Below are 11,289 nucleotides of genomic sequence, written 5' to 3' on the forward strand. Positions count from 1 at the left end.
AGTCAATTAGAAATAATCTTTTATAACGAAAAATATGTTTACTTGGATAGAAAATACTTTCCTTTATTAAAATGTTAAAATCGATTTATCTATTAAAACCTTATCAATTCCATCATACTATCATTGCCACTTGGGCTGATATAATTCACACTATGGCTTTTAGGGCAGATCTTCTTCAATTTTTTAGGAGTAATGTTGTGGTCAAGATTGGAGATGGAAGAAAAACAAAATTTTGGTCTAACTATTGGTTAGAGGGTGTATGTCTTAGAGATGAGTTTCCTAGACTCTACTCTCTATCAGTTGACAAAGTAGGGTTTGTATTTATGTTTCACAACAATAGAGATGCTAATGGGAATTGGGTCTTTAATTTTAGGAGACCCCTTTTTGCTTGCGAGGAAGAGGAGTTGAGTAGAATGCTAGTGCATCTCAGCAGTACCCCTTTGCTCAGAGGTAATGTTGCTGATTGTTTGACCTGAAATGTAGATCCATCTGTATGGAATGCTACTGCACCACCAAGAGCACAATTCTTTGGTTGGTTGGTTGGTTTGGAGGGGTAGAATAAAGTTGGCTAGTTTCTTATGTAGGATTGGTATCCTAAATGCCAATGTTGATGTCTATTGTGTGTTCTATAAAGAAGTGGAGGAAACTATAAACCATGTGTTACTTCACTGCCCTTTTGTGTGGTTGATCTGGTCTTACTTTGTCAGATGGTAGGGGCTGCAATGGACTTCACCAGGTTCAGTACAAAGTACCCTACAGTGGTGGTCTGGATGTAGACTGAGGCAGTTAGAAGAGAAGCTATAGAGTGTAATCCCATTTGCTATTTTCTGGTCCATCTGGAAACAGAGGAATGACTGTGTGTTTAATGGGGTGGAGCCTAATTTTGAAGTTGTGTGTGAAACCATTAAGGTGCAAATTGCCTTGTGGGTTAAGTCCTCAATTCTGGCTTTGAATTACTCTGTCCATGATCTGGTGCATAATCTGTACCAGGTTAGAAGGTGCATGGCTTAGGAGTTGCAGCAACAGCTTCCACTGGTGTATTAGCATAGTCTTGATTTGAAGGCAATATAGAAATGGAGTTTGGTGGTTTTATGCAGCACAACAGGTTATCAGTATCAGGTTAGCAGCACATCAGGTTCTGGTGTATAAAGCAGAGGAGATGTCATTGATTGAAGTTTTGGGTGATCTCTGGTTGTTTGCTGTGAAGTTTTGTGGTTGCTTAGTCTTGGTGACTAATAAGAGGGTGTTTGCTTTGCTGATGTGTTAGTCTTGGTTATTATGGTGACTAATTTGTGGTTTGCTCAGTATTATCGTGGTGATTATGGTGACTAATTTGTTGGTTGAACTAATTTGTTGTTAGATTGTTGTTAGACTTGGTGCTCTTCTACTGCTATACAAGTGTCTAAGAAGCTAGGCTACTAAATGGAGGGTTGCTTGTTCTTTCGAAATGTTTGGTTAATTTGAATGGAGATCATGGCAGTAGGGTTATAGGTCTATTTTGAATGGAGTTAGTTGTCATGCTGCTGTGTTGATTTTTGCTGATGTTTGCACTGGTATTTGCTGAGATTAATCCATTGGTTCCTCAATCATATTTTTGGTTATTTTGTCGTGCTGACGTGCTGGCTTTCTCTTGCTGATGTTGCACTGGTATTTCCTAAGTTTTGTAGGATTGGATTGCTTAGTAGTGGCTGCAACTTATGGGTGTTTCATGCTGGTTGTTGTTTGCTGGGCTGATGTTGAGGATTGGTGTTAGGTTCTAGTTTGTCTTGCTGTGTTATTTTATTGGATTGCTTGCTGGTTTTCTTTTCTTTTGCTCTGTGTGTTGGTCTCTCACCAACTAGGAGGTTAGAGTTTGAATTAGCTCCAAACTCCTCTTTATTAATATAATTTTTCGTACTTTGTATGTGTTTCATCAATAAAATCCTCTTTTTGTCACAAAAAAAAAAAAAACTATCCCCCACTACCACTGCTACCTCCGCCCTGCCGCTACGACCCTGTTGCTACTACCACTAATAATGCACTTATTAGTACATTATGTTTAGGGTAAATTACAAATACCCCCTCATATTTGTCAAAAATAAGAATTCTCCCCTCGTGTTTTGAAAATCACAAATACTCCATTATCATAATTTTTCTGCAATTGATCTAACAGAAAAAATAAAATTGCCCAAATGTCCTCTAATACTAAAATGAAATTCTCATACTTATTTTCATCCACTAGCTACCAAATTTATCTATCTACACCACGACAATATCTTCCAACCTTTCTCAGTGACACATCAAATGGTTGTAAACAGTAATGACGGTAGTGTTGATCCAGGGTAAGAGATGGTGGTGCAATAGTTGGGTTTGGTGGCGCTTTTTTAACGACGTTTTGTGAAACGCCATTGTTTCTAATATATAACGGCGTTTTATAAACGTCTTATTTTTCTGTAATTGAAACGGCGCCGTTTCAAGAATCAAAGACGTTTTTTAAACGCCTTGTAATGGTTTTCATTCAACCCCTCTCCTATTTCACCTTTATTTTGAATATGATAAGCAAGGAGTATACGCGGAAATCTCACTCTCACTCTCGCACTCTCACTCTCACTCTCACTCTCACTTTCGCGCTCTCTCTCTCTCTCTGCCTCTGCGCTGTCTAAGATCAGAGCCATTTCGAAGTTTTCTTTCAAAATCGATTCAGATCGGTGATTCATCCGAGCCATTTCGAAGTTCTCTCTCAAAATCGATTCAGATCGGTGAGCTACTCTCTCTCTCCCCCCCTCTCTCTCTCTCTGCTGTCTAAACCCTAGTTATCTCTGTCAGTTCAGCTCTGTGATTCAGAGATTCAGCTTTGTAATTTTACTCACAATTCACTTGAATTTGTTGTTGCTGTGATTTGACAAGCTGATTTGTTGTACATTTTGCATGTATAATTTAAATGTTAATGGTTTTGTACAGCCGATCTGGCCTTTTTATCAAATTAGATATGCTTGGTAATTTAAATGTTAATGGTTTTGTTTATCATACATTCTCAAACGGTGGAGGCTAGCCATCACTTGCTTGTGCTTTGTGTTTTTAATTAGGATTAAGATGCTATTATGTTGGTTTGAGTTGCCTAGGGTTATAACTTATAAGAGCTTGACATTGATACATAGATGGTTATTTCAAATCATATACTCAATATTTCACTTCATATGATTTCACAATATAATTTATGCAGTGTTTTGAATAAAATTATTTTATTTAATTTCATCAAAAATAATCATACAACCAAACATAGCCTAAATTTATTCCTGTTTTTACGCTGGGAGCCGAATGTTTGTGAACAAGTGGAAACTCATCTTGATCCTTAATTACAAATGAGAAGCAAACTGGCCATGGGGGTGAAGAAAAGTGATGTTATGTTCGCTTTACTGCCATGGCCACGAGGTGTTTGATGTTTTGCCTATGAGAGACCAACCACAACGATCAAACACTGCTCTAATAGTACACACACTTAGTTTAAAATACATGGTCAGATTTACGTCCAGAGATTAACTAGACTTTAATAATGATACTGCTATGTTTGGCTGTTGCGAAAGGGATTCCACCGCCGAGTCTGTGTCTGTTATGAGAGCAGTGGCTAATAGAACTGATGCGCCTCAAAGTCTTCTGGGTTTAATGATAAAAAAAAAATGAAGGGAAAATGTTAAAAGTCTTTATTATCTCCCAAAATACACACACGTGCGCGTGCATATATATATATATATATATATATATATCTTTATTATCTCCCAAAATACAAACATGTTTTATCTAATTAAGTGGTGTAGTGGCAGCCAATCAATGATCTTTCATTTTAGTGAAACTGCACTCTCAAATCCAATTTTTCAGTCTAAATTCTGCTTAGTTGAGTACTTTGCTCAATATGGTTCATCTGGATTCATTGCACAGCTGAATGAGGGCAGACACCTTAAGAAGAGGCCAACTGAGTTTCATGTTGATAAGGTCCTACAGCCCTTTGATGGGAACAAATTCAACTTCACTAAAGTTGGACAGGAAGAGGTGCTTTTCCAGTTTGAAGCAAGTGATGAAGACAATGAAACCCAGTTCTTCCCAAATGCACCCATCGATGTTGAGAATTCTCCAAGTGTCGTGGCCATCAATGTATGCCTGCTTTACTTGCTCTTCATGTTAAGATTGTGTATAGAAGAAGTTTTAGCTAAGCTGGTTTATTTTAATTATGCGTCAACAGGTTAGTCCTATTGAGTATGGTCATGTACTTTTGATCCCTTGGATTCTTGAATGCCTGCCTCAGAGGATCGACAGGGTGAGTTTCTTGCTTGCTCTTTACATGGCAGCAGAAGCTGGAAACCCGTACTTCAGATTGGGTTACAACAGCTTGGGTGCATTTGCTACAATCAACCACCTTCATTTCCAGGCTCATATAATATCCCCTTTTTCGTATCCCTCAAATTGATTATAACAATTCTGTCATCATATCTCTTACTAGCAGCAGGTGCACACGCAATGTTGTGCAAAGGTCTGTAAAACCGTTCATGTTTGTGGAAATCAAAATATTTCAGTCAGTTTGATTCTTCACATGGCAGTGTTCAAACTCATTGGCAGTTGTGGGCATTTCTGGAAAACGAAAAAAGTGTGAGGAAGCATTCACACTAACTGACACGTGCACTTTATATAATAGCATAGATAGTATAGATAATTAGTTAGTTTTTCTGTTGGTAAAGGAAAGAAAGTTCTATGATTTTTATGGCTACAGGCTTATTACTTGGCTGTGCCCTTTCCAATTGAGAAAGCTCCAATTAGATTCTCCTCACAAAAAAAATTACTTTTTAAGAAAGGGCTGTAGAAATTGGCTGTGCCCTTTCAGGCTTATCTACAGGCTTTCTCAATATTGCTGAAATTGGATTCTTTCCTTGGCTGTGAAAAAAGTGGATTCTTTCTCAATATTGCTGAAATTGGATTCTTGCTCAATATTGCTGAAATTGGATTCAATATTGAGAAATTGGATTCTCAATATTGGCGAAAAAAGTGTGAGAATCTAATCAGAAATTGGCTTATTACTTGCTCAATATTGCTGAAATTTTCCAGTTAGAAGCTAATTCTGTCTTATTACTTGGAAAGGGCTTATGATTTTTCTGGAAAGGGCACAGCCAATTTCTACAGGCTTATTACATTGCTGAAATTTTCCTCTAAAAAGAAATATTCTGTCTAAAAAGTTCGAGTACGAATCATTGCTGAAATTTCAAGTGCCCTTTTGTTCTTGCACTCGTTCAAACCTGAAAAGATTGTACACGGCGACCTAAAGCCGGACAACATCCTTCTTGATTCCAATCTCAACTGCAAGCTATGTGATTTCGGGATTTGTAGACTAATGCCAGGAGAGACCCTCCGTTGCCCAAGTTTCGAAAACATCATTTTGAGAAGGAAGGTGTGCTCTGTGTATTTCTGTTTGGTATATTAGTCTTCGAAGGATTCTGAACCTCTCTCTCTCTCTCTCTCTCTGTGTGCATTGTTGTTTATGTGAGACACGATTCTCAACCTTCATTGCTGTTATGCAGGCATTGCTGTATAGGCTATTCAGTGATTATAATCCATTGCATTCAGATCCTAAGGTTGCAGAAATTGCAGGGTTAGTGCACCAAATAATTCAAAACTGCATTCTCTTGCCATGTTTTTTTTATTTTTTTTTACTCTCTATTAGATATGCTGCTATTGACTCCTAGATTCATGGATCAAGCCAACTGCATTTTTGGAGATATTAATTTTACCTGGGACTAAGCTTCATTTCCCATTGGCAAGTTTATGCTTTTTCAGCCAACATAATAAATAATCAATGATTATTGATGCATTCTTGGTTGTTTTAACTTCTTTAGAGCTTATTCACCCCAAAAAAACTTCTGTAGAGCTAAGCATCTAAACTGCATATGCTTTGTACAAAGGGGGGGGGGGATGGAGCTCACATTCAACTCTTGCCTATGACTGGAAAATAAAACAAAGAGAGAAGGAATAAAAATTACATTGGCAAGGGAAAATAGGTCTTGGATTGTGTAGTGTGGGTCATTTCCTTTAGCAACAGTGATTACATCTCTTTTCCTTTGAAAACATTTAATCAGATTACCTTCTCTCACACTGTTGCTCCAGGACCATATAACAACAGTTAACTCGAGTCCCTTTTCATTTGCTACATTATAGACTGCCATTTTCCAGAAAACAGTTGAATAGACAAAAGGTACATGCACGGAGTACATGGTTTGCAAAAAGTGAAGTGCAAACTGCTTTTTTTTCATTTTATTTTTTCCCCCTATTTATATTTTGAGTTCCTGGGAGTATGAAATTACATCTCATAAATCTGTTTTTATTTTCCCTTGCATTTTCAAGGAATTAATATATATTGCACACTGATGATCATCTATAGAATTTCATGAGATGGCTTGTTTTTTTCTTTTTAAATTGTGAAATTACTACTGATAGTTTTCTGTGATGGATAATAAGTGGGGGGAATCAGGGATGGATGTATTCCTTTTAAATGGTTCGGTTATTTAAAATAGTATATATTTATATTTGTTTTTATTATATTGGTCATGCATCTGCCCTCATAGTTTGCTCTATTTTGTTTTATCATTTTTCCAAAGATTTTCTCGCCCGATACAGCATGGGTTGTGCACAATGGGCTTTGTGGTCAGGGCTATCATCAAGTGTATCTGCAGGGGAGACCCAAACATGATCAAAAACATATCGGGACGATTTCTTTTACATGTCTACCCTGGTGAAACCTTGATCATGGAGATGTGGCTTGAAGGCTTGAGGTAGATCTTTCTGTTTCTTTTTTCTTTTATCTGGGCTCAATTTTTCTCTTCCTGAGTTGTGGTTTTTTGTTTGTGTTCATGTGAAGAGAACTTTGATAAAATTAAAAACTGCGCAGGGTTGTATATCAGGTAAAGGTAAAAGAACGAAACAAGGCAGTGCTTTCTGGCGTCATTGATCTCACTCATTTGACTTCGTCTCTGTAAATTCTCACGGTGCGTATCATCCAAAATATAATAATAAGTTTATGTACTATGAATAACTGTTAACTGTTTTTAGGGTTGTGGTTTGTTGAGAGAATCATCCCCAATATGTTTCAATAAATTATAGTGTATCTACTTTGTAACATCCGTTTGGCTTATTCATGGATGAATTTAATCCCAGTCCACATTTTGTAATTTTCCAAGTCAGATTGGTGAACTGACGTACTTTTTTGTATAAAAAATAAAATCTCTTTAATTTGAAAAGAAAATACTAGTGAATTGGTGTTTAATTTTTTGGGTGATTTATTTTCGCCTTTAATAATTTTTTTTTAACTATTTCTAAAAGTTTAGTGTCAGTTTGATTTGATTTTTCAAAATTTATTTTTAAATGAGTTATCGTTTAGTTTGTAAACTTGAGGGGTAGCTTCTATTTGTACACGACCTTTTTCTCAATTCATCAATTTTTCTCTTCAGATATTACTATTGAACAAAATTCAATTATTCGATTATAAACGACCAAACAAAAACCAATTGTTCAATATCGAGTACTGAACTGGGTTTTCGTTTGGTAGTTGATATCTAAACAAAAAAAATTGTGTGAACTGAGAATTTTTGTAGTGTGCAAATAGAAGCTCTCAAACTTGAGCTTGCTTCTAACTGGTTTTTCAAGAGCGTGTTCTCTGGCTTGAACAAGATGAGATCCTGCTGATGCTCCAAATGTTGCTTGATTTGCAATACTGGGCTCGACTTGCCAAGGCTCATCAATTGTAATAGGTGCTATGTAGCATTAACTATTGTGTTGTGATGCTTTTTAGCTTTCTAGAGAACACTACAAGGTTTTTCTTTTTTCATTCAAGTGGGAGCGTTGTGCTTGTGAGCAGGATTGATTAGCCTCAGTAATGCTCATGAAGAATCTTCAAGTTGGTGTATGCCCTAAGTGAACTACAAACTAAGCTTCAGAAGTGATTGAAGTAGCTAAATTGGAATAGCCTTGTAGGTCCTATTTGGACAGATAACAGAATTTTATTTCATTCCTGTGGTTTTTCTCGAGCAAGATGATTTATTTAATCTAGTGAATTTTTGTGAAAATCTTTTGCAGAACCGTACCTGACTCGGATTATTGGTGGTTTTGCTTTCAGGAGATAATGCACGATCCTCAGGTGGCAGCCGATGGATTCACCTACGAAGGAGATGCTCTGCGTGGATGGTTGGAAAATGGCCGAGAAACTTCCCCGATGACCAATTTGAGACTGGATCACTTGCATCTCACTCCCAACCATGCACTGAGACTTGCTATTCAAGATTGGCTTTGCAAAGTTTAACATACCATTCGTATACATTCAGTCTATGTCATAATGTATATTTGTAGAGTCTTCTTGTATTTGGAGAAAAAAAACCCTTTTGCTATTGTATTTGGATAACTATTGAAATATTCTGTCTAAAGAGGACTGGGAGAAACAACAGGCTAAAGAGGTAGAGCATTGCATTGGCTTCTGTATGCCAGTTGTATCAAAATCTTGTATTGGTATCACGAACTTTTTTTTATGTATTTTATTTTATTTGTATGTTAATAGGTTAGTAATAAGGTAGCTTACAACGAATGAGCTATGGTCGCTCTATCGATTCGTGGTTGCTATTGCACATATGAAACTGAATTAATGCTTCATTTGTTATTTGAATGGGAGTTATTATTTTATCTGTTTGTTTTATTATAGGTATTTGAATGAGAGTTAATATTTTGTATGTTAGTTTTATTATAGTTATTTTTTTATTAATTGAATGAGAAATCAAATTCAATATTTTCTTCCAGGTATTCTTTTTAATTTAATCAAATAAAACTAGCACAATCTCAAAAACAAAAAAAAAAAAAAAAAAGATAAGACGGCGTTTCTAGAAACGCCTCCTAAACTCTCAATACTAACGGTCATATTTTTAAACAGATACGACGGCGTTTCAAAGCGTCGCTAAATATCATCGGTGACGTCAGCGTGTGTATAGTGGGAGATTTGGCGGCGTTTTTTAAAACGCCTCCTATACTAATATCACGACGTTTTTAAAACGTCGCAAAGCTACAGCGACGGCCGCAGCTTCGACGTTTGGTACTAAACGCCACAAAATGAATTAGCGGCGTTTTTGATAGATATAGCGGCGTTTTTAAAACGCCACTAAAAACCCAATTTCCAGCAGTGTGCTGGGCTGATGTTGAGGATTGGTGTTAGGTTCTAGTTTGTCTTGCTGTGTTATTTTATTGGATTGCTTGCTGGTTTTCTTTTCTTTTGCTCTGTTTGTTGGTCTCTCACCAACTAGGAGGTTAGAGTTTGAATTAGCTCCAAACTCCTCTTTATTAATATAATTTTTCGTACTTTGTATGTGTTTCATCAATAAAATCCTCTTTTTGTCACAAAAAAAAAAAAAAACTATCCCCCACTACCACTGCTACCTCCGCCCTGCCGCTACGACCCTGTTGCTACTACCACTAATAATGCACTTATTAGTACATTATGTTTAGGGTAAATTACAAATACCCCCTCATATTTGTCAAAAATAAGAATTCTCCCCTCGTGTTTTGAAAATCACAAATACTCCATTATCATAATTTTTCTGCAATTGATCTAACAGAAAAAATAAAATTGCCCAAATGTCCTCTAATACTAAAATGAAATTCTCATACTTATTTTCATCCACTAGCTACCAAATTTATCTATCTACACCACGACAATATCTTCCAACCTTTCTCAGTGACACATCAAATGGTTGTAAACAGTAATGACGGTAGTGTTGATCCAGGGTAAGAGATGGTGGTGCAATAGTTGGGCAAAGTGGTGTCACTAGTTGAGAGAAAATAAAAAATAAAGAAGGCAAGATATGAAAAAGAAAAAATAAAATAAAGTGTTTAACTTCATAAAGGTTAAAAGAAAATTTGTTACTTACATCATATATTTTGATAATCTAAGTTAACGGTTGATTAACGGATAGAGCCATTCGTTATGTGATTGAAAAATGATGAGATGTAATTTCTCAAATATGAAGAGAAAGTCTATATTTTTAATAAATTCTAAGAGATATATTTATAATTTATCCTTATTTTTAAACTATATAACCACTTTATTTATCATAAAAGTAAAAGTCTTTTTTTTTTAATATATATATATATATATATATCTATCTATCTATCTATCTATACTATTATAAAGTAAACACCTCTTATGGTGTCCTGAAGCTTTACTCTCCTCATGCCATGTGGCAGTATTTTTTATTTTTTAAAAAAAAAGTTAAACAAAGAGATGGGCAAGACTTGAACCCATGAGGACTCATACCACTTAAGCTAAGTACACATTATAATATTAATTTCATTATTATTTTTTTTATTCTTACTTATTTAAATTGCACACACATCGTGTGTGCCACCCACTAGTATATATATATTAGGATACTGATTCCACTCGTCACGCGAGTGTCATCACAAAAAAAATCATCCCCCGTAAAAAAGGAAAAACTTTTAGCAGCAATTTTAAAGATTTTATTAAGATACCCTTATAGCGACAAATTAATTTCATGTCAAAAAGTTTACTTTTTATTACGAAAATTTTGGTCTAAAAATGATAGCAATTAATTACTAAAATGTCTAATTTTATTGCTAATATATAATAAAAACACTTTTGAGAATTAAAATATTTCATTCTTAAATTTGTATTTATAAAATCTTATTTTGTTGCATTTTTATTCGAAATTGAATGAGAAAAGCACGAGAAGAAAGAAGAAAGATTCGGTAGTTGAGATTTGCCTCTCAATTAGATTTTTTATCGGCTTCTAAGATAATGATTTAAATTTTTTTTTTATTTGTAATGATTTAAAATTAAATCCAAAAAATTAAATTAAATCAGCATATCTATGACACTTGAAAGAACGTCCAAAGCATATGAATATGTACAAAATCATGAAATATAAAATGGTGTCCATCAACCTCATTTGGTTATTAAATTGCTACAAGTACCCTAGAGTCATTCAAAACTGTTAAAACCTACCACTACCACCTACTCCACCTACTACACACCTACCACTCCACCTACTACCTACCTACCTACTCTACTCTTCTATATATAGGAATCATTGTAAACATATTCATACATCAATCAATAATATATCAATTTTAACATGGTATCAGAGCAAGGTTAAGAAGCTAGTAATTCTGCTTCACCGGCGGGCGGCAGCCTCGCCTTGGCCGCCCGCCGGACCTCTACACATGCCTTTTCTCTCTCTCTCTCTCTGTGTGCGCAATGGCAGATTTATCGTTTCT

General features: G+C 35.6%; 1 protein-coding gene across 3 annotated transcripts; it reads left to right on the forward strand.

Annotated features, from left to right (window-relative positions):
* The first annotated feature begins 3,792 nt into the window (after positions 1–3,792).
* On the forward strand, positions 3,793–8,665 carry LOC114256612 (enoyl-CoA hydratase 2, peroxisomal-like). Of its 3 annotated transcripts, none has more exons than XR_014336104.1 (6): positions 3,793–4,128; positions 4,217–5,413; positions 5,544–5,614; positions 6,618–6,791; positions 6,908–7,004; positions 8,132–8,665. XR_014336104.1 is itself a non-coding variant. In XM_082879400.1 (6 exons), exons 2-5 carry the CDS (start codon positions 5,357–5,359, stop codon positions 6,993–6,995), a joined length of 390 nt encoding a protein of 129 aa, XP_082735526.1. In that variant the 5' UTR covers positions 3,872–4,128; positions 4,217–5,356; the 3' UTR covers positions 6,996–7,004; positions 8,092–8,665. The 3 variants fall into 3 exon arrangements, 2 of the variants coding, with proteins under 2 accessions (XP_082735526.1, XP_082735522.1); XM_082879400.1 differs by having other exon boundaries at positions 3,872–4,128; positions 8,092–8,665; XM_082879396.1 differs by having other exon boundaries at positions 3,872–4,128.
* The last annotated feature ends 2,624 nt before the right edge of the window (positions 8,666–11,289 follow it).

Source organism: Camellia sinensis, chromosome 1, assembly GCF_055761805.1.
Source record: "Camellia sinensis isolate YWXY chromosome 1, ASM5576180v1, whole genome shotgun sequence".
NCBI classification, from domain to species: Eukaryota; Viridiplantae; Streptophyta; class Magnoliopsida; order Ericales; family Theaceae; genus Camellia; species Camellia sinensis.